We start from the raw sequence: 25,439 nt of genomic DNA on the forward strand, positions 1-25,439 counted from the left end.
TCTATTTTTATTTAATTTATTTTTAATAATGTAGTTGACTATCTAGTATCTATTTGATTTTAAAGATTGTTATATATAGTTGATACAATTTCTCAATATCTACTAGAATAGCAAAACTTGTGTACTACTACAGTCTACTATCTAACTAATCCAACTAATATGATTTTCCTAAATATTAAATGTTAGTGATAATTTTAAAAGCTCATTTGGATGTTTAAATAAATTTATAATAATAAAACTATCAGATTTTCAACGCGTTCAAATTATCATTTATAATAATTATTAATTAACATTAATTAATTATTGTTAAGCATCTGAATAATACATAATTACCTACATTAGATATCCACTTGGGTACGCAGTGCGCACCTTACTATTTTTGATAGTAGGTACCTACTGAGAAATATTATATTATTACCTATGCATTTGTAACTATGTATAAAGGTTGCAATATATTAATTAAATTTATTAAAAATATGCACTGTGAAAGATATTATTTGTATTTTTTATAAATTTCAGTGCAGTTTTGTTATTTGTCATAAGTAGGTAGGTACTTATTGAGCAAACAATTTATCAGTTTATTTTTGCTTCCATCTTATAGACTGGGGTAGAAGCCTTTGAAAATAATGAAAAGATAAAAAAAATCGCAGTCGGATGAAACCCATTAGAAAAGGAGGGGAATATGATAAAAATGTAAGGAAAAATAAATTACGGTCAATCCGAGTTCGGGAAGCGGGAGGGGGGAGCTTTAAAGAGAAAAAAATGGTTTCTCTCGATTTCCGACAAAACTACAAGTCCTATAGAAAAAAGTTCAATGGCAAAGTTGTAGGTAATTAAAAGTTCTACAACTTTTGTATTCACAATTTTTTCACATAACCTAAAAATTTAGGTGAAAAATTCAAAAAACCAAGTTTTTGGTCTTTTATTTCTATCTACTTCAAAATTTATTTATTTTCTACGAAATTTGGTGGAAACTTACTTTATTATGTCCCAAATACACTGTAATTTATTTGAATGAAAATATTTATTTTTTCGCCTTATTTTGAATTAATACCAAAAAAACAACCTAATTTTCAATCGAAAAGTCACCCGTCAAAATATCAGCTTTTTTCAAAAACTTGGGGTGCCTTTTATTCATTGAAATCTCTACTTTCATATGGTGTAAAAAAATAAACACCACCATAGTAAATGTTCTCAGGAAATGCATACAAACAGTCTGAAAATTAGCTTTTACTAAATCAGGCACACTTCTTGAACTCTATATCTTCTCTTGTATCGGCTTTTCGGTAATATTTCAAAAGAAAAATAATTATCTGTTCTAAGTTTAATATTTTACAGCATATTCAAAAGCAAAATGATGTCGATAAAAACATTTCAGGTAGTTCGAGAAGTGTGCCTGATTTAGTAAAAGCTAATTTTCAGACTGTTTGTATGCATTTCCTGAGAACATTTACTATGGTGGTGTTTATTTTTTTTACACCATATGAAAGTAGAGATTTCAATGAATAAAAGGCACCCCAAGTTTTTGAAAAAAGATGATATTTTGACGGGTGACTTTTCGATTGAAAATTAGGTTGTATTTTTGGTATTAATTCAAAATAAGGCGAAAAAATAAATATTTTCAATCAAATAAATTACAGTGTATTTGGGACATAATAAAGTAAGTTTCCATCAAATTTCGTAGAAAAAAAATAAATTTTGAAGTAGATAGAAATAAAAGACCAAAAACTTGGTTTTTTGAATTTTTCACCTAAATTTTTAGGTTATGTGAAAAAATTGTGAATACAAAAGTTGTAGAACTTTTAAGTACCTACAACTTTGCCATTGAACTTTTTTCTATAGGACTTGTAGTTTTGTCGGAAATCGAGAGAAACCATTTTTTTCTCTTTAAAGCTCCCCCCTCCCGCTTCCCGAACTCGGATTGACCGTAATTTATTTTTCCTTACATTTTTATCATATTCCCCTCCTTTTCTAATGGGTTTCATCCGACTGCGATTTTTTTTTGTTTCAAAAATTATCTACTCTAGTCTATTACTTTATAGCATGAGGATAAATCGTTAAATAATGCTTTTAGTCTTAAAATTTTTTACTTTAAAAATACTAACAAACTTTATTTTTCTATAGGCACCTACTAACTTATTAAAAAAGAAAGACATAAATAAAGGCATCCATATCTTTTAAACCTTTTATGTGATATACTAGAGTTATCCAATGTTTTATGTTTTATGAAGTACTTGAAAGTTATTATTTTCTAAGTAGCTGCTTGTGCCTATCCCTGTAAGCTGTCTATGGTATCGCTATTCCTTACACAGAAATTGCTTTAGACATAGACCCAATATTAAATAAAAACTAAAATATATGTGTACCTTCTTCGTGCAGTATACGAAAAATAAAAACCTGAAGACGCTTTAAATGTATTTTAAAACATTTTAATAATCTTATAGTTATCATAATATCACCCTTTAGAATAAATCATATTAAATGTAGATATGCCTACATAGGTGTAAGTACCTACATGTAATGGATATGGAAAATCATTACGTTATTTAAATATTAATATATTAATAGGTATTATACAATTAAAAAGCTTATAATACAAGCTTTTTAATTATTTAATACCTATAAACATTTTAAATTACCCACCAAACTATTTTTATATATCATATCACCGATTTTTAAAACATGATTAATAAGCTTATCTGATTACAAAGTTCAGTTTGTAGGAAAAAGTTTGCGCTTCGTTATCCACGTAGTTCTAATAATTGTAGCTTCAGTCAAAATAATTGTTTGTATCATATTGCTGGGTCTATTATTAAATTCTTTATTCAATTTTTATCATCTCATACTATAAATAACATACTGTAGTAGGTATGTATACTAAGATTACATTTTACTATGTGGATAAAAAGTTTGAATTTAAGTCTCTTGTTTCTCTTTATATACATATGTTCTACGGTTTTAGAACAGATAAAATAATAATTTTAATAATATTATTGGAGAAATTATTAATTTGGAATCCCTATTACAGCATGTGATGGTTGGGCGACATGTGTGGTTTATTTCAGTAAGATTTTTGTCACTCCCGTCCGGTCCATGTTAAATGGCCCGATCCATTTCATTGCTTTTCATTTCTAACATACCGACATCCTTTGATATGTTTGTCTTAATCTTGTGTCTGGATTTGTGGGAATATTTGAAATTGTTTAATAATTTAATCAAATGATATTTTCTTATTGTTGCAAGTTTGAGCAAACTCAACTTACTGGCATTTAATTTTTATGGAAAAGCTTGTCTGTTTCTTTTAAGTTCAATTTTTAAACTTCAATGAGTATTTTTTAATAATATGTTGAATTTATTTTCAATTCAAATCAGCAAGAGAGAAAATCTATTGATTAAAATTTGTCATAACTCTACGTAGAGCACGTTTTACCAATTTACCATTATTATTTCGCCTTAAGGCGACTATGGATTTTTAATCAGTTTTTTATTACAACCAGTACCTAGTTGTCATAAAATACAATGAAAATTCAGTATTAAGTATATTATTATTTAAGTACCTAAATATCTTTGTTTGAATGTTTATTTTCTATTTTGTGCCGTTTAATGCAGTACAGACGAGTTAAACTGCGTGTAATTATTAAATTAAGTAGATAATTTTTTTTTGTTCAGACACAATCGCAAGACCTAATATTAATAAAAGTCGTTTTAGTTGGCGATTATCAAGTCGATAAAATTGGAGAGCACATTTTAAATATTAATAATTTCAAATTGTATCGAAGAGAACTAAATATAAGTGAACAGAAAATAAATAGCTAACTACTTACATAAATATTAACTTATTTTTTTTATTATCCCATTGTATTTTTTATAATTATTTTATTTAGTTTAATGCTATATTAATGATCATAATCTTTTAAAGGTAAAACTTGAAATAAAGTTTCCCTCTCTATTTATTGTCACGTAAGGAAAATCGCAAATACTCACTCCAATAAGTTTCAGAGTGTCGAAAGCTCAACTCGACAAACACAAAAGTGGAAAATTCACAAACATCCCACGTCAAAATTCACTTCACAAAACAACTTTCGAAGGAGCGTTCGAAACGATCGTACTCGAATATCGCGGCGAAGTTGGTGCGGAGTTCGCAGCGGAAAACGGCCCGTGTTTTCCCGGCGTTCGAGCGTCGAGTGCACTGCGCGTCTGACAGGAAGGTGAGCGGGCTCGGCTGCGGGCTGCGGGCGGGGCGCGCGGGGCGGGCGGGGCGGGGCGCACCTGAGCCGCCGCCACGTGTTCTCCGCTCCCGCTTCACGCTACACGCTACACGCTCACGCTAAACTCTCGACGCCAACTTCGCGTAATTATGGCCCGTATTCAATGAACCGATTGATGATTATTGATTGTAAATTGTTCTTCTGATTTCCCTTTATGCTAATCGATGCGTTTGCGTCTGATATTATTATCCTTTTAGGTGGCAATTTTACGTTTATGCCAAATTGTTGGTTGCTAAACATCTATGCTCGATGATATTAAAGGTTTGTGAGCTCTCTAAATTATTGCCGTTTAGCATAAATTTCATATACAGCTACACGATCCCTAAGAAAAGGGATCGTGTAGCTGTAGAGATAGAGACGACCGGTGCATGTTTCGACTTCGATTCTAATAGAGAACTTATTCACAATGTATATTGAAAATATAATTTCTTTAGCTACTTCGTCTTCTTAATTATGATAAAAAAATACTATTGCTAACCGATGACTTGGCAATATTTACATAAAATTAACAACAAATCAAATGCCCGTTTGTCAGACATGAAATGACAAACATCGCAAGCAATGTATTAAAATACAGTCCCACTGCACTTAGTACCATTCAAAAAGAACGGACATACTCCATGCATCAGAGGTGACGTGACATGACGTCTCACTGAGGGATAAAAATTACTGGCTACTCCTCATAATAAACTGGAACATCTATTTTTATGCACCCTATGACAATGTGAAAAATCGCATAGAATACAAAAATTATTTTGCGTTCTGACGACTCTACATGCAGGTGATGTATTCCGATGTTCCGTTCTCGGCCGTAATATATTTGTTGCATACTCCATAATATATAATTATATGCAATATTATAACCGTCTTTGTAATGAGACCTCCCGTATGATGATTGAATGTGCGTAATATGAAGAAAACAAATAGAGCTGGAAACATTAAAACAGCTCTATCTGTGAACAACTCTACATATTTGTTTACGAGCCTAATGTTATGTTTCAATTATTTTAAGTTGGTTATTTTAATATAAATACTTATTTGAACTACCTAATTCACAATATAACATTTTTGAATAAAGATCAAATAATTAAAAATATCCGCTAAGAGGTACCAAAATACCAAAATGTAGGTCCTACATAATATACAAAGGGTTTTATGAATATAGCTCAGAGCGCACCCATATAAACATTGTTGGATTATACTAATAATACTTAAAACCATATAATCAGGGGACACTTGAAACTTGAAATTTTCATTTTTTATAGGTAAGTACCTACTAGAGCTTTCTGCAATTTATTTCACTTCAAGCTTTTATATTAATTCTTTTGGAAGAGTTGTTAAACAGATGCTTTACCTAGAAGAGAAGAGAAGAGTTTATGTTTATATCTATACGTACCTATAATATTATGTTCGTTGGTTGGTTCATGACTTCATGACCCTTAGTTAAATTAACAATTAAGATTCTTAAGCATAGTCATCACGTCAAATAGATATAAAATTAGTTACCTATATTATTTTTGATATCTAGCAGATTTTAAACTATTAAGTATGTTGAACATAATTTTTATAACTCCTAGTTGTCCCAGTCCACCACTGGGTATATCGCCCTACAGTGTGCATTTCTTCTCTATTCCTTGTGACGCGGGTATAATTTCGCAAATGATCACATAAAATATAAATGAGTCTGTTAAATATACCTAATATGTAGTTTTTACTTAGCGTACCTACCATAGGTATTGCAATAACGATGCAGAATTTAGCAGCCTGTCATGACATCTTCTTAATATAATATACTAGATTTCCGCCCGCGGCTTCGCCCTCGTTTTCAAAGGAAAACCCGCATAGTTCCCGTTACCGTGGGATTTCCGGGATAAAACCTACCCTATGTGTTAATCCAAGTTACCTTCTATATGTGTGCTAAATTTCATTGTAATCGTTTCAGTAGTTTTTACGTGAAAGAGTAACAAACATCCATACATCCATACAAACTTTCGCCTTTATAATATTAATAGGATAAATCTCGTGTCACAATGTTTGTCCTCAATGGACTCCTAAACCACTTAACCGATTCCGATAAAATTCGTACACCATGTGCAGTTCGATCCAACTTGAGAGATAGGATAGTTTAAACATGTAGGTACCACGGGCGAAGCCGGGACTTTAAATATTCTTCTTTAAATTAAATATTATTTAAATATTTATCTAACATACTGACAATTTCTTTGAAACTCTACCAAAGATTGTATTGGGTTTGGTAAAATCCAATAAATTATACAAAGAAAATCTCCTTGCCTAAGGACTTAATTTTTTATAACCAATGAAAACATACATCACCATATTGTGGTCCCAATACACTATCCCATGGGTTTTAAATTTATTACAACTTAATACGAACAGGCTCGCGACAATCCATACACATGCTAGCTTATTCTTGTAATTTACGACCTAGGGTGAATATTACCATCCCTTACTAACCAATATAATTAGATAGAGACAGAATTGTTGTTGATTTAAAAATCGTTTATTGGTATTTAATTGTAACGAGGTTGAGGTTGCATTTTCTTTTGAACAGTTCGTAGGTCAGTTAAGATTTATTGTGGTATTATTTTCGTATTAGAATTTGTCCTAAATATGAGATGGAGTTGTGTGCTAGGTAAATGATGGCTCTTATTGGAATGTAATACCTACCTACCTGTTGATAGTTACATTAAACTATCGAAATTCAATTTTTTATTTATAATTGCAAAGGTTATTTTTTACAAAGTAGGTACCTGATAATGATGATGCATTTATTAAATAACTCTCCGTATAATATTGAATTCTAATTAAAAATATATTTTTTACAACTGCATAGGAAATATTTTTAAAGCAATTTTTTTAATTTATGAAAACAAACTTTAATGTACAAGCTGAAATATTCTTATTATTTTTCAATTGGTGTTAATATATTAAAATGACAGGGGGTAGGTAATAATATTGCATTAACGCAAAAAACAGCGTCACTATCACTTCATCCCATACCTAATACAAAACACTCCTGATTTCACATAATAATACATAATTACTTGATTCAACACTTAATTTGCAACTGAATAAAAAATTTGCATGTAACGGAAAATGCGTTTGTTGTCACTCTTGCACGGATGCATTTAGTATGAGTGTGAAAGAGACGGATAGATGGAGATAGTGTGGTTGCAGTGGACGCATGCGCGTTGCAACAGCGATGGGCGCGGCCCCTTGCGCGGTTCTTAGCCTTTCATTGGACGAATACACTCGGAAAAGAGGGGTGCAAATGTATTTGAAACTTGATGTTTCAGTGTGGAAAACTTTTAAAATTATACAAATTTCCCTTTTCTTTTTTAGATCGTGATCGGATTAAATAATCGTATTATAATATTAAAATAGGCTGTAAAATATCTAATATTATAAATTCAGGAATTTATTTTATAATTGTGCAGCAACTTTTTATATTTTTAAGATAGAATTAATATTTCTAGATTTGTCATAGACATCGTTTAAATTTACTGACCTAAAATTAATTTCGTAGAAATTATTTTTTACAGAGGAATGTAGCTCTAGGTGTAGACTATCCCTCTGAAATATTATAGCGAATTAAGGACGCTGTCACAAATCTGCGTTACTCAAATTTAGGTATCTAACGACGTAACTTTGTTCGCGGCAATATCACGCTCACGTAAACATAGCGCATTCCATTTTATAGACCATCTTCATACTTGATATTATTTTTAATTTTTGATATTATGTATTTTTATTGAAATTGATTCCAGAAGATTACTAGGAACTTTAAAAATTCATTTTGTTACTTTTATTAGTAGGAACGATCCTAATAAGTATGTTAGTATATTCAAACAACTTAAAAAAGTGTGACTATTTTACATCATTATTTCATTGAATAATAATCTATGAATTGTATACAATATCAAAGCTTTTTAAGAAATGTAGAATTATTATCATACATATTATGATGTTACCGGCACTGTATTAAATCCGGCATTGTATACAATTCTTAGTAAATGTATGTTATTCCGAAAAATAGTCGGAATGAAATAAATTATAGGTATTCGTCACATAACACATTACCTAGGATACTCTTAAATCTGAACTTTTCCTACGTAGCAAACACATTTGCAAGTGTGGGTAGTTTTTGGGGTAGCTATTAACCAATATGAGGTCAAAACTAAAATCCAAGATGGCGCCGACGAAAATTTTACATCTTTTCGTCATGGGTGTCATTTTCAAGGTTTTGGAGTAGCTCTTAACAAATATGAGGTCAAAACTAAAATCCAAGATGGCGCCGACGAAAATTTGACTTTTTTCGTGATGGGTGTCATTTTCATGGTTTTTGAGGTAGCTATTAACGAATATGAGGTTAAAACCAAAATCCAAGATGGCGCCGACGAAAATTTGACTTTTTTCGTGATGGGTGTCATTTTCATGGTTTTTGGGGTAGCTATTAACGAATATGAGGTTAAAACCAAAATCCAAGATGGCGCCGACGAAAATTTGACATCTTGTCGTCATAGGTGTAATTTTCTTAATAATAAAGAAGTAAACTAAAATAAAATAACAGATTGTCGTCGGCGCCATCTTGGATTTTATTTTTGACCTCATATTGGTTAACAGCTACCCCAAAAACCATGAAAATGACACCCATGACGAAAAGATGTAAAATTTTCGTCGGCGCCATCTTGGATTTTATTTTTGACCTCATATTGGTTAATAGCTACCCCAAAAACCATGAAAATGACACCCATGACGAAAAGATGTCAAATTTTCACCGGCGCCATCTTGGATTTTAGTTCTGACCTCATATTGCGTAATATCCACCCCAAAAATCATGAAAATGACACCCATCACGGAAAGATGTAAAATTTTCGTCGGCGCCATCTTGGATTTTATTTTTGACCTCATATTAGTTAATAGCTACCCCAAAAACCATGAAAATGACACCCATGATGAAAAGATGTAAAATTTTCGTCGGCGCCATCTTGGATTTTATTTTTGACCTCATATTGGTTAATAGCTACCTCAAAAACCATGAAAATGACACCCATGACGAAAAGATGGCAAATTTTCGTCGGCGCCATTTTGGATTTAAGTTTTGTCAAATTGCTTTACCCCACCAATCCGTTCAACAACCCATAAAAAAAGAGGATCTCAGTCAACATAATTTTTAAAACATAATTTTAAATTACAAATAACTGGAATATGAAACTTATACAGTTTACTCTTATAAAGTATCAAATATTTCAAATCACGAAAACGACAGTATACGCACAATAATCTTTTTCTAATTCGTTTTTATTTTTGGGACGAGGAGCGATACACCCGTCCTTCCAAGAGCGCTTCTGAGCGCGGTCTGACGACCCGCGAGAGCAAAATGTATGAAGAAATCGACAAGTATTTTTAATTTAGCTTATAATTGAAATAAAATTTTGATTTAGATACAAAAAAATTATCTTAATCTATAAAGGACTATATATCCCTCAATAATTTATAGGTAAGAAGATAGATTAGGCTTTTAATTTTCTTAAAAGTGTACCGGTTTAGACCCCATTTTTTTGCATTTTATGCGATCATTGTGCTGGGAAAATCGTATTTCAGTGACAATTTTGTATGACGTCGTACAATTTTTATAAGATGATCGTAGAACTGAATATATTATCTTTAAATTAAGATATTACTTTGTTCTCACGTGTAAGTGCTTTGAGTTAAAATTGTACCGTAAAATAGCGGTTTTTGTTAAAAAACTGTTATAGCACCCTTAATTAGATATTTTAATTTTATATGCTAATTTTATTTCTACTAATTTATAAAGCTTTAGAACACTAAAACAGTTGGTAGATATCTACTTATAAGAGTGTTAAGTAACTATCTTGTTACAAAAAAGTTATGAACAGAATGAACAAGACTGCAGGCATATAAGATTTAACAAATTATTTAACTAGAAATTATACCAATAAGATCTTGTTCATACATTTTCTTATGTCTAAGTGAGTAGGTACCTATTAGGTACCTACCAACATTTGACGAGACAAACCTTTGTATCGAAATATTCGATTTGTTTAATCGAATATTTCCTGCTTATAAGAAATTATGTAAATTTTACGATGAACTATATCCACTCCTAATAAACGGAAAAATTTGATTTTTTATCAATAAGTTAAGTGGGCCTCGTTGGTGTAGGTATAAGAAAATATTCTCACGACTGAACACATTCAAACTTAACTCTACATTCCGCTACATAGAGAGGAAATGCCATATGATATAGACCGCACCTAATTAATCTTTATAATTTTTTAAATATTCGGATTCATATTATGCTCATTATCAAACATTACTGCAATAAATATTGACGTAAAGACTCGTCACACGATCAATTTAGCTTTTTTATAAAACAAATGCTCTGACAATTCATTAGGCAACCTTTCATTGATAAACTGAGTTAGCAATTTGAATACGCTGGTCTAAAATAAATCAGAAAGGCATTTATCTCTCACTAAAGGTCAGGCTTGCTATGATTCATTTTGTGAAGCAGAGGCCGGTCTCGTTACGTAGGTACTTATTCAACTAAAACAAAAATAATTTAATTTGGATCTTAATATAAATTTTCCTTATTCCCTAGAACATAAATATTGGTTTTATATCTGTGATTTCGGAGAAACAGTAAGGTAGAGTAGCGAGATAAATATATTCCTCATCAGATATAATATGAACTAAGATGTTACCGTGTGATGTGATTAACATTAGGTACCTATATTCAAAGCAAAGCGAGTTGAAAAGCAATAAGCGCATATGCTTTTCAACTTTTTTTTTAAGTATACCTATATTTCCAGAAAGTTGCCCTTTCCAACACTTCCGATACCTACATCTGCGTTCTTGTACAATATTATGTATTCCACTTCTTATCTGGTTTAATTTCCCTGTCGAATTCAGATTGTAGAAAATTTATATCAAGCATGCCTACTCTGTTTCTCTGCTTTAAATATCCTATCACGCTATTAGGTATTTTATTGCATTTTGTTTTTCCATAAATACAAGCAGACTTTTTTTCAATGTTAAAACTAATAAATTGTTTTGGTAGATAATAAGGCATCATTCTTTAGTAATATGAGATGTGATGTTTGTTTCAATGATAATGTCTACTATCAAACACATTAACAAGTAGGGAGATATTGGTGTAAAATGCATCTGCAAACATATCGACTGTACATCGCGATACAATGTTGTTACCAAATTATCTTTTATAATATATTACGTGTTTTTTTAGACTCACATTAAAATATATGGAAATTACCGACGTGGTGCTGCTGAAAATTTGAAGTAATTGAAACTTACAAGAATATTGTATTTGAGCTGTCTCTTCTGGCTTAATCTGAATTAGATTTTGGAATTCATTACTAGAAGAAAATATATTTTCTAAGTAGAAAAAATGTGCCATTATGTATACAAATATAAACTAGGTATCTAATTTGCATCTCTTCAAAAAAGATTAAAATTCAAACCCAGATGTACTGAGTTTAGCTGTTAGTGGTTACATAATATTATATTTATTTGCAACTAGCGGTCCGCCCCGGCTTCGCCTGTGGTACATATTTACGTTTTCTCTACATAAAAACCATCCTCGTACTTCAAGGAATATAATAAAAATAGAATTATCGAAATCGGTTCAGCCGTTCTCGAGTTATGCGCTTACCAACACATTTTGCGATTCATTTTTATATATAAGACTAGCGGTCCGCCCCGGCTTCGCCCGTGGTACATGTTTACGTTTTCTCTACATAAGAACCATCCTCATACTTCAAGGAATATAATAAAAAAAGAATTATCGAAAACGGTTCAGCCGTTCTCGAGTTATGCGCTTACCAACACATTTTGCGATTCATTTTTATATATAAGATTATGTTTTAAATACTTCATGAGGCTACCACTGGATAAGTCAAGTGGTAGCCTTAAAAGGCTTAAACTGCAACATAGATTTCTTTACCTATTATTATAAGTAGGTACAGAAGAATTAATATACTAAAGGGATTGACACCTTATTTGATATACATATAATACCTGGATTAAATTTGGCTCTTAAATCTAAATAAAGAAATGATATAGGTAATCTGTTACAATACAAATCTTTCGTAACATAGTTTCACCTGATTTCATAGTTTTTCAAAGTTCCACAAGTTATGAGCTTTCGTGATAGAGATGTAAAAATAAAATGAACGTCAGGTGCAAATACAAAAAATATGTATATTTTATTATTCGACATTATTATTTAAATCATAACAAGTTATATCGGGAACCATACACAAAATAAAACAATGTTATACGATTTATTATTATAACTATTTAACTTGAAAGTTTGTCACGCAGTGGCGCCACTGAGCAAATACTTTTCACGGTGAAAACTCGTAACAAGAGCGTGGCAAAACTAACTTCACAGTGACCACTAGATGGCGCAGAAATAAAATAGCTGTAGTTACATAACTATAACATTATAGTCATCTGTCTACTTTGTTGTTATTTGTGCTTGTGCCATTCAGGTATATATTTTGAAATGCAGATAGATCGTATCAGCTATTATTATATTACAATATCGATTTGCGATATAATAGTAGCTGAGACGAACTATAGCACAAATTATTATTAAAAAAAACGTATTTTGAAGTACATTAATTAGTCTTTAAAAGTTAAAACCAACCGCTATATCCTAATATTAGGTACACCACAAAAATTTGAGGTACACCACAAATTAAAAACTAGTTTTTAAGTACCTAATATTAATCAACTTTTATTATTAATCAACAAACCTAACCTTTAAATTTCAGAAAAGATATTTAATGCGAAACATGAGACTGTTTAGTTGAGCATAGACGGTCTAAATTTGGAGTACCTCCTAACTAATCGCTGACAAGGCTGCTCTCATTTCTTCGTCGATCGTCCTGAGCCCTTTTTTTGGTTTTTATTGTGGTAAGAGTCGAAAATCCTAATTCACTCAAATAGGTCGTTGCAAACGGCAAAAGTATTGCAATAGCATGCTTAGAAAGCAGAGGATATTCATTTTTCACACATAGCCAAAAATGTTCTAAATCAGTTTCAGAAAGGAGCTTTAAGTGTTTGACAATCATAGCCTGCACCTTTTTTTCTGGATCAGCTGCCATTCATATCATCTAGATTCTAGATGATATGAATTGTATATAAGATACTCATCACGCTTCAGTTGACAACGTTAGACTAGAACACAAAAGTGGGATTCAGTTCGATTATTCATACACATAAGAAGGTATCTCTAATGTTATAATATATCCCCCTAGTATTTATCTCCCTCTATTATTCATTTATTCTACAAATTGATGAGTTATTATAAAATATTTTTAGTTTAAATCTCAGAATTCAATATACTTACCACCTTTTTTACACTCGTTCGATTCTCAGTTTTGCCTTCTCAATTTTGTGATCACATTGTAGCAATGCAGGTAAGGTTACATTGTTCAATGTATTCCACATATTGGAACTTAAATTGCGTAACAGAGGGAGTATTATTGTAGCTAAGAAAGTAAACGTTCACAATCATTACTCAAACTGTCGCCCCTTGTCAAATGTGAACTTGCCCTTTCGACACCTAACTCACTAAGCGTTCACCTCGTGGCCTGTGAATGTACTGTAAATATTTGATACATTTTAATTTGGCTAGCTACTACTTATATAGGCCAGATAGAATAGCATCATCATAGTATATTATCCATGTTATTACAGCTTTATCGTGACATTCATTAGACACAACCACATCAGCGCTAAATATAGCTAACTTCCTATGAAGCTACGGTCGTATGAATGTATAATAAATTCATAATATTGCTTGACGTAAACAAAAGCTCATATAAACTCAAAATTAAACTCAAACATTTATTTATTCAATTAGACTTCTTATAAAAGCACGTTTGAATCGTTATAACATTTTTTAATATTTAGATTAAACAATGACTACCGATTCGGAAAATATAAATATTTCAGGACATTTTTCACATAACATGGCACGATCTGATGCAATACTAAGCTTTTCGCTTGTGTTTTGGAAACAAAATGGCTGATAAACATTCATATAATTTAATTTTAAATATTATATTTTATTGTTTCGCCACCAGAGACACCTTTTCTTTGCTATAAACCTCAAAGAGCCCGAGACCTTTCCAACGAATGCAAAACCGTGGAAATCGGTTCGTGCGTTCTGGAGTTATAGCGTCAGGAAGGAAAACCCGACTTATTTTTATATAGTAGATTTATATAGATAATTAACACCCAGGCACAGAGCAAACATCGATGAGCATCACACAAATATTTGTCCTGGGTGGGAATCGAAGCCACGACCTCTGCTTCGAAGACAGTGACGCTACCAACTAAGCCATTTATATAAGTTGAAAAAAAAAATTGGTATTCAGGTTACATTGCAAATAACAGTGAATTTTTCACGTAATTATTGTATTGACCACATTGATGCAGGGTGGTCTGACTTGATTGCAGATACCAAAGGAAATGATAATGGGCTTTACATAACTGTAATCAGTGACACTCCATGTACCTATCGTCTTCAATTTTAGAATTATACTCGTCACTATTACTGTTTATGTAATGATGTAATATACACTGTAACTTCTTTAATTATAGGAAAGTATTATATGGAGATAATTGAAAAAACTAGTCTTTTATTAAAACAAGGTTCAAAAACTAAGTAGGCAGGTTTAGCTAGCAAGTTATAAATAGAGGCATAGGTACAATTTGTATCCTTAGGGACTAGTTATATTTTGACTAACTTGTTCACGAATAACTTCAGCTACGTTAAGGACAAGACACAATAAAACACCTTATTTTTTATATTATGTAATTTATTGCTTTATATGTAAAAATTTTTGTTCCTATAATATATATGTACCTAAATAATAAAAAATATGTTTCCTTTTTTTTCCATAAAACGATTCTTCTGCACGTTCGCATTCTGAACCTGTAAAGAAAAAAATAAATTAAATATAAATTGTTAAACAACTATAATAATTGTCAAGAAGTACCATTTATGATCTATCATTTAAAAAAATTCATCAATAGTGGTTAGGGCGTCTACATCCTATCATTTAGTTAATAATTAATTTTATTGGTCCAATCTTGGATTGAAAAAAAAACTCGATTATACAAAGCTATATCTGAAAATAAAATAAGATCAGTAGGTAAAACGAATGTGAAGTACCTACACCTATACCTACCACCAGAACCTACATTGCATTAATAATGTTACAGAACCTATATTGTTACATTTAAATGAATATCTCTGACGTAAATTCAACAACAAATTTTTGCTCTTCCATATTTACAAAAGCATGCTGATAAAAATACATACGACACTTACAAAGTAAAACACCATAATTGTTTGACCCTAAACATACATATAGGATTACAGTTCATCAATATGAACTGTAATCCTATATGTATGTTATGTTTACTGTCAATACAGTACTTATCTAAAATCTATAATATTCCAGATTCCAAGGACTATATTAAAAGTTGCAGAACAGAAATAATTATAGAAAGAGCTGGGATACCGAAGGCTGCGGTGCGTCGCTCAAACAACGCTAACTTACATTTAGCTGTCAGTCAAAAACAATTTGGAATTTGGTGAGGGTCGGCGGAGGATAATATAGACTAAGGTTAGAAATATGTAGAGCTGTTATTACGAAAATTGTTTGGCTGAAGTAGTAATATTTGATACGAAATAAAGATTTTAAAAGGAGAAAGTAATACGTGTAATGGTAGGTAACAAATATGTTAAGATTTCGATAATCACGTTTAAAAATGATCTGTTAAAGTTGACATATGAATATAAAACTTACGTTCAAATTTGCATTAACAATTTATTAAAGAAATAATGTTGACAAATTTCCATACTGTCTATTAATGTTTACTATACTTTACAATAATTCGCCATCACAAAATAATTAACAGCTCTATACAATTCCCAGGCGGTCGATCGCGTTTCAGCATCGGCCCCGTTACAACGCCATCTATCATTTCCTCCATCTTCTCGCCGGGTTAAACACGTGTGACATTGACGCCAAGACCAAACAAACTTGACCCCCGCCATATCCACCACTAAAAGAAATATCCAACCAAAATAGCTTATATTACTTAATAACGCCGGGGCTCGAATTATATTGGTACTTTTAGGTCAGTTCAGATTTTCCTCCACGTCATGTAAGGTTATGCCCAGGTAAATGACGTGTGTTTTGATTTTTACTGCCCGAGACGGGTCTGAAATTAATAGAATTTGTATTTTTTTCTCGTACTAATAGCCAATCTTAGCGAGGCAACTAATATACGCAATTCATAATACGAAAGTGGGTTACCTACAGGTACATAGGATTATAGATTAATTTATATTATTATGTGTTATATTAATTTGTAGATTAATTTATACAATTAATGTGTTTTTAATTATTCATGCAGAGAAGAGTAATAGAAACTGCAAAATTATTTCGTCATTACCTCATGTGTAAACAATGTGTTTAAATAATTTACTAGTAGCAATTTGCTACTAGTAAAACATAATATTTATTATTATGTATAAAATTTAAATATGGACGTGTCCATTGGATCGTTTTCGTAAATAATTTCACTATGATACATACATTTTCGTTGTATTCGTATTACAATAACGCATGTTTTTTGCGTGCAGTGAAGCGCAGGTGATATCCAATAGAAAGGGTCGGTCTAATATGGGCGATCTTTAATGCATGTACTATAACACATTTCAATTGCAACGAATACGTGTTATTAGTACTTATAATTTTAATATTTTAACTGTTATTAATTTCCCATATTATTTTTAACTTATACATAGATATTTAATTAAAATAAGAGATATGTTATAAAACTAGTTGACGTAACTTTATCTGTAGCGTATAGTATTAATCCAACCCTAATTATTACCCATAATAAGTAAAATCATACAAAAATTTGAAGCAAATCACCCTCATCTCACTACAGCATTGATCAGCTCTGCTTTCGACCGATGGCAGCCAAGCGTTCTTGATAAATGACCCTGGACAATGCGCCCTGCAGATTCTTTTGTGTGTCCCGCTTTTTGTATGGACACTGATGTTTCTGTAAACGTGACGCGTCCGTGATCCGACAGCGGACAATTATGTAACACTACCGAAAACGGCTGCTTTCCGAATAACAAAACATTTCTACCTACCAATACTAGCTATATAGTTAAAGGTACAAATTCATCAAACATTTCATTATTACTTATGAGAACTATACTCAATATTGTACTGATTTAATAAGACTAATATCGTGCCAAAATATAAATAAACACCACGCATCCGCACTTAATCGCACGGTTATAATCACAATTACATCTTTGAACGTTTATCAATAGGCTCTTACGTATTCGTACATCAAATGCTACGAGAGATAATTTCATATAATTAAAACATTCTCAACCGTTCGGAATCCACCTTATCATAATGAGAGTAGAATTTATGGCCACGATAAGTCATCTCTTTGATCAGACGAAACATCAAAGCATCTGTTGCATCTTGCATGTGGTAACGCGACCGATAATACAGTTTTTAAATTACATTCTTTCATAATATTTCTATATTTAAACCAATCTAGTTATCATATATATGAAAATCTATAGCAATAAATATTCTACATTTTACGTCTGTAGTTACCTATAGTAATCATGAAAGCTATATAGAATGTGTTTTAGGTTTACTTACGATGTTTAGTATTCAGGTAAAATTAAAATAAACAATTAATCTTTTTTTTTCAACTGGCTAATTGATCATAAGTATAATTCTATAACGATGTCGTTTTTTAAATGTATATGCTTGTGCTTTATGCTCCATTTGTCCACAAGTATTTTGAATAACATTTTTCTAATCATTCAATTTATGATACGGTAATCGACAGACGAGAATGATTCATTCGAAAAAATCGTCATACCTTTTATAATAAGTACCGAATGATATATTCAAATGTCGATTATAAGATTCTTTGGATACGAGTTTAATAAAGGTGCCCTCGGCGTTAGGATTAATTAGAGCTGCCATTCAAACGAGTTGAATTCGAAGTATTGTGTTCAGAAAGGAAATAATTTTGTTTTAATTATTTCAAACTTACATAACTACATAAGCGTACTAGGTACCTACATTAAAGACAAGAATCGTAGTTTCAAACTATACATCGTCATGAGTCATGACGTGTTAGTTTTTGTAATATATATACCTATACATATATTAAGTACATTATACAGTGTGGAAATTTTCGATGGGCCCTGGAGGGAAAGTACTTGAAATACTGAAGATAGCAAATTTTGCTGAAAGTAAACATTCCTTTATTTTTTAAAAGAAATAGTACTTGTACAAGTAGGTACTTTCCCTCCAGGGCCTATCGAAAATTTCCGCACTGTACCTATACCCATATTATTAATGTGGGGTATGTTTAATCAGAAAGTTGAAAATTTTTCAAAAATAGTGTTTCGACAAATATTTGCAATAATTGCAATTGACACCAAGATATTCTGAAAAACTGAAATTAATTTTGTCATCTCATCGCAAAAATTGTCGTGACGCGGTGTTTGCTACCAAACTCATCTGAAACTTTAGAAAGGTAAAAAATAGTATTGACAGCAGGTATACCTTTTTAATGTTGCGGTTTCAAACGGTGAGTGTTTTTTTTACTCAATTTCAATAATAATAAATATACACCCAATATTGTAATGCTTATAAATTTGTACTTGGCACTTGCCTACTTGTAGGTACTTACGTACGCTGAAAATGCATGTGGTTCATGTATCAGCTAATTTATGTACATATTAAAATAAATGACCACCAAGTTGAGGTTTATCTTGACTATCTATATGAGAGATTATATTGTGAATCCACCATCCAATTTAATTTGTAAACACATCCATCCAGTAACATAATCATAATAATTCAGGAAATATTAAAAAAACAAATCAAACGAAAATATAGTAAATTATTATACTCACGCCTTAATAAAAATAATGTATGAAGAATTTTTTTTATAAATTTGTATAGACGATGAACCAGCGACATTAAATTAACGGTTATATTTGAAACAACTGAGAACTGGTTATGCTAATTAAAATTTTAAATATAACTAAGGTTTATACTTCAAAAAATTTATTAATAAGACATTTAGTACCAACTTACCAGCTTTCAAAATTAAATGTATCTAAAAGAAAACAAAAAAGTTTGTATACTTACAACTTATTCTCGTTATGCAATACCTATGCATAAATCGTTATCACTTTTTTATAATATTCATAACATATTTATCTATTTAGTTGTATCATAAACTTATATTTGTTTTTATTTTAAAAATAAACAAAACACAACCTAAACAGTAGCAGCCATCTTTCTAAAATGTCGGCTGCACATGCGCATTTTGACTCACCCCAGAATTTGGGGATGGTGTATCTCTGTCCTGTTTTAACATTAGCAATGATAATTTGTACGTCCCTTTCAGTGACGTCTATTGTTATTTGGCATCATTGTCAAGGGTTCTGTACCACGGGCCTGTTTGAGCATAGTGAAGTTAGCAGCGAAACACTTTGTAGAAGAAATAAAAAGTATTGATAATTTGAAAATCTTAAATAATGTCAAAAGCGCATCTATTTAAGCTTTAAGTTTAAAATTACTGGTGAATTTCAATAATTAAATTATATTATTTAAGGTTACAGTTTAAATGAAATATCAGTATCTACTAAGTAGGTCTAGGTACCTTATAGTTACCTATCTATATTCTGATTTCTAATAGAAGAATTTACTACTTGTACAAAGTATGTAAAATTCAATACTCTACTCCTTTTAAGCTCAAACAATAAAATTCAAAATTGTACACTTTTATTATAGGTATAAAAAAAAATCTTATTCAAGGAAAATCCTTATTTAATTTTTATTAAAATTACCTATAGAAACAGTAATCTATTTAATCTATTTAAGAAATATAAAATTATTCATAGATGCAAAAAATCATCTTTAATCACGTATGTAAAGTAGGTACATACCTAACTCTATTCTTCCATTGTGTGGCATATGCTTGGCTTGTACAATATTTTTTCATAAACAATGTTATTAAACCAGGTAGCACAAAACCATTAAAAGGATTACTAAGCAAAATCCCACTTCCAGTGATGACGGGCAAATCCGATAAGTAGTCAAAACACGTCAAAATTATTGAAAACATTTGCACATTTACCGACAGTCCCCAGAGAGTACTTTGGTCCCAGTATTTAAAGTTAAGCCCCTTGAATGTATGCGGCGCGAAAGGGTTTAAAATATTTACAGTTAAGGCAATTAGAACATTGTTTACAAATATTCTGAATCAACGCTTTTGTGAAACATTCTGTTTTACGTGAAGAAGTGTTTTCGGAAAATTGAATAGGTATCGTATCGCTATTGTATTGCAGTTTTGTTGGCAAAAATTATATTTTATACGTTTATGTTGAACTTTTCCCATGGTATTATTAGGGCAAAACGAAAATGTATTTTAATAATGATAATACCTACCTAGGTAATGTTTTATTTTTTAACATTATAAATTATTACGTATGAGGTAAGCCGTAAGATACTAATAGTGAAGGTCGATATAAAATGATCACTTCACATTTTATTAATGTTGCATCAAAATTAAAAAAAAAATCATCGAAATAAATAGCGTTTCTATTTTCTCTACCAATATTTAAGTAGTACCTAAGTTAAAATAAAGATAAATGTAATGTGAATTGTTATTAAAAAAGAGTATGTTAATAAGGTAAATAATAAAATTGTTCGAATCACAACTCCTCTTTATTTATAGCGACCATGTTAATTGACTAGAGAAGTATTAAAATAATTAGTTATAAATAATCAACCTTAATTATCATACATAGCTTCTTAATATGTAACTATAGGAACTGTTGGTTTGACACAATTTTTATTGTAAATTTAATTATATTATATGTACACTTGTTAATTTTAATCTACTTATATCTAGATAGGTATGTGATAAAGATAAAATTATTGCCTATTACATAACATAAAACTACGATGAACTACGATCTTATAATTTACTGCAAGTATAAACGCTACTGTTTTTAGTAATTTTGTTACATTGTACAAAAAACGAGAATTAGATTAAAAAAATAGAAAGCCTATCGAATTAATGAGACAATGAAAGTGCTGATTGATAATTGCAACTATTATCTAAAGATAGCTATAATTAAATAATATTATTGTAAAAGATAATTATCTATCTAACTTGAGCATAATGTCCTTATTTAGCAGGAGGTAGCGCAATTTCAAATGTTTATTAAGTCCGGTATAAGAAAGAGTATTAAAAATATTCCTACTATAGTTATTTACAACCATAAAGGTACAACATGATATGTATAAAATATTTTCTATGCGTCTGTACAAAATATATTTATTTTTTTATATTGACTCTATAATTAAATATACTCTATTGTCGTGATATGCGTCACATTTTTGGAATTCCGTACGGAGGCAAGCCACTAGGAGGTAAATTACCTACGGAATGATTTAAAGGAGATGCGTGACCATGAGCCATGTGATTGTAATTCGGATATTCAGTGAGACCAGGCATTTGCCTAGTATCCATATATTCAGACATATTAGGTAATTTGGTTGCACCGACGTCATCTAAACCATAAGGATCGGGAGAATTTGTTAACTTCCCATCTTTCTTAGCTTTCATCCTACGATTTTGAAACCATATTTTGATTTGACGCTCCGTGAGACCTAACGCGTGGGATACTTCTATTCTTCGTCGCCTCGAAAGATATTTGTTGAAATGGAATTCTTTTTCTAGTTCCAGTGTTTGAAATCTGGTGTAGGTTTGCCTCGTTCTCTTCGATCCTTCCTTCTTATCGTCAGCTGAAATACAACAATTATTATAAATAAACTGCATTTGAAAAATCCATGAGAATTAAAATATAATAGGTATACAATGTATGTATAATGTTTATATATTATGCAATACGTACTGCCAATACTCTTCATCCATGGATAATATCCTTGCGCTTCGGGTGCAGTCGCCATTTTGTTCTCTGCATAATCCTCATTGTCACCGCCTGCTTCGACCCTCGTCACGTTCTGACAGTTCTCTATGGCACTCGCCGATGTCTTTCCGCCTTCACAATCTACAATCGCCTTTCCTACTTCTTTGCTCCTGATTTTAGGATCATCGACACTGTTTTTGTATTCACCATGAAATTGCGGCAAATTGCGGTCTGTTTCAATTTTCACATCATTATTTTTTTCCCACTTCTCCAAATCAGTTGCATGATACATCATTTTTTGTATTGCTTCTTGTGTATATGTGTCGTTATATTTATTGAAATATGGATGAGATTTTGTTGTATTAGGGTTTGTAAGTAGCGCTCTTAGGTTCGGGGAATCATCATCTTCTGAAGATTTGATTGCACTCGAAGCACTGCGTGGTGATCCATAGCATGTATCAGGTATACTACATTGACTAGGAGAATTAACAGGTCTTGCGCTTTCTCCTCGTGCTTCCAAATAAGCATTATTTGTCAAATTGCCATTGCCATGTTGATATTCGTAGTTCTCGTACTGTTGTGAATAGTAACTCATTTCCCTCCACTTATTTATCATTTCCATATTCGCGTGACTATCCCGATTCGTGTAGTTCATTGAATAATTTTGCCAATTAATGGGTTCAGACTTCACTACACAGTTCTGGTTGACAGTTTCGTATAACTTATTATTTGCATTTTGTGCATTATACTCACTGTTTTGATGATAATTATGTGGATAATTATAGAAGTTAGGCGCAACTGGATACTGGTGGCCATACCCATATGAATGTTTAGCACTTTGAGAGTTCACATCACTCGCACTGTTCCACATATCATTTGCACGATTAGTTGTTGCTACGGATGACATTTTAGCACTACGAAAAATATTTTAGTCATTAACACTTTATAATTACACTTTTGCCACTGGACTGCGTAGGTGCACTGCCTTCTAGGTTGTCTGCGAAACGAATGCAGCAAAAGTACGACCCTAACAACTGTAATACTTTTATGTGACCTAAAAAAAGTTGGGGTACTACAACAATAGCGTCACTATTGTCCCTCTGCAAAGTTGTAAAACCAGATCGGGCGTCCCTTTCATTTCTTATCTAATACGGGTTGTGTGTTAAGTCAGAGGGAGATAGCAATAGGAGGAATATTAGGGGAATATATTTCGCAAATTTCTATAAATGTTTATAAAGCCAATATTTCCAATACTTTATGCTTGTGTGCGTGTATTGACACAGGGAAATCATTGATTGCGATTTGTTAGTATGCGTGTGAGAGGGTGTATAGATTGATTTTATTCTATTATTGGTTTAGTGTAAAGCCGCGTATGTGTGTCACTGTGCTGCAGTGACGATTGCATTATACAGGATGTTTTGTATTTGATATATTTTTGTATAATATTGTCAAATTATATAGTAAAGAATTATACTTTATTCTATTCTGAGAGTTATTTAAAATTATGTTTATATTAAAAAAAAATGATTTAATTCGGCAATTTACTAATAAGCTAGATCGGTGAATTTTATTACTTATTTGTATTATAGGTATATTATACCACGAATGTTATCTTTTATTACTTTCGCTTAAATTCTAAACAAAAAAGTATAAGCAACTTGTAATAATCTGATTTGATTGATTTATGAAGAAAAGCTACATGAAAATAAAAACGTTTTAATTCAATATTTTCTTCAATAAATACTTTTGACTGTTATTAAAATTAAAATTATTCTATCGTATGTATAGATCAAATAAATCATAACATAGATTTGTCTGGATAAATTGAATTACTCAGCTTATTTCAATCAACCTGTTAAAACTGTTCAATTTTCCAGACCTACTCATAGTTTCATAAAAAAAAGTATGTATCATTCCTTTGACTGACCGGTTGGCTTTGGTTGGTATTGACCCTGCCTTCCAAGCCAGAGGTCGTGGGTTTGATTCCCACTCAGGGCAAATATTTGTGTGATGAACATCGATGTTTGCTCTGTGTCTAGGAGTTAATTATCTATATAAGTATTTAATTAAAATTGTATTTGTATGTTTATCAGCCATTTGGTTACCATAACACAATCGAAAGCTTAGTATGGGATCAGATCGTGCGTGAAAAAATATTCTGAAATATTTATTATTGAAACACCCTGTATAATAAAGCACATAACTCATGTCCAACAGTTCAATCGGGGGCCGCGACAATAGCGCAGTATGCTATGCGCGTGCGACGCAGACTGCAATGTAATTAATTATCGCCTTTAATAAATATGTCCTGTAACTTTACTTATTTTACCAAATACAAGATATTTTGTGCTTGTTATTAATTTAAATGTATTTTTCGGATCAAAATAGTTTCTTAAATCGATGAATGAATTCAAAGGATTATGAGTATTATGACGTAATGTTGCTTAAAACTTGACCAAACTAAGTTGCCAATATTACTTTTATTTTTGAAAACAATGTAGGTACATGTACTTCAATAAAAGCAAAGTATAAATTAAGTAGGTAAGTAATTGAAAATGTATCCTTTCATAGTTTTCTATTTCAATATTTCTGTGGGTATTGCCTTAAATGCTTTAAATAAATCAAATTTCCAATCGAGTAAAATTAAGCACCAAAATTCACTTCAAATTTTTCAGACAAGTTAAGTGAAAATAAACATAATATTATTCTAACATGGTACATTTCAGAATGAATTTTCCTTTTTAGTTCGGTGCGTTCAGCCGTTAAGGCGAAGTTGGTTGCACAAAATATTTTTAAACTTCAATTTTGATTTTATTAATTGTATTACTAAGGTATAATTTAATACAAACTATAACATACCTACATTTTTTCCTATACCCATATCAATTTTCACTATTTGAACTACGAGTACATATTAGTACGACCAAAATTTGCAGATCATACTACGTGTGCACATTTGATCGACCAATGCGAACATATGCATTCTTTGTTACACCTCCCGTCACATCTGTTGTACACACACCCACCGTCGCCTATTGTGTACGTACATAAATCACGTACATACTGAATTTAAT

General features: G+C 31.2%; 2 protein-coding genes across 2 annotated transcripts in view; both read right to left on the bottom strand.

Moving 5' to 3' along the window:
• Window positions 1-4,179, bottom strand: part of LOC149488402 (uncharacterized) — a 32,342-nt gene extending 28,163 nt beyond the window's left edge. The window contains exon 1 of the mRNA XM_089695530.1: window positions 3,985-4,179. The gene's annotated coding sequence lies outside the window, so the exon portion shown is untranslated. The remainder of the gene's footprint in view (window positions 1-3,984) is intronic.
• A 17,645-nt stretch (window positions 4,180-21,824) lies between these two features.
• LOC149488403 (uncharacterized) lies at window positions 21,825-23,272 on the bottom strand. The gene is made up of 2 exons (XM_089695228.1): window positions 22,351-23,272; window positions 21,825-22,240 (listed from the first exon to the last, which is right to left on the bottom strand). Exons 1-2 carry the CDS (start codon window positions 23,270-23,272, stop codon window positions 21,825-21,827), a joined length of 1,338 nt encoding a protein of 445 aa, XP_089551354.1.
• Between the last annotated feature and the right edge of the window lie 2,167 nt (window positions 23,273-25,439).

This window comes from Colias philodice, chromosome 5, assembly GCF_061535455.1.
Source record: "Colias philodice isolate Cphi_HAF_F1 chromosome 5, ilColPhil1 Martin Lab GWU primary, whole genome shotgun sequence".
NCBI classification, from domain to species: Eukaryota; Metazoa; Arthropoda; class Insecta; order Lepidoptera; family Pieridae; genus Colias; species Colias philodice.

Coding starts and splice junctions, on each gene's coding strand:
- LOC149488403 (XM_089695228.1), bottom strand. CDS start 23,272: ATGTCATCCGTAGCAACAACTAATCGTGCAAATGATATGTGGAACAGT. Junction 22,241..22,350: donor ATGGATGAAGAGTATTGGCA/GTACGTATTGCA, acceptor GTTGTATTTCAG/CTGACGATAAGAAGGAAGGA.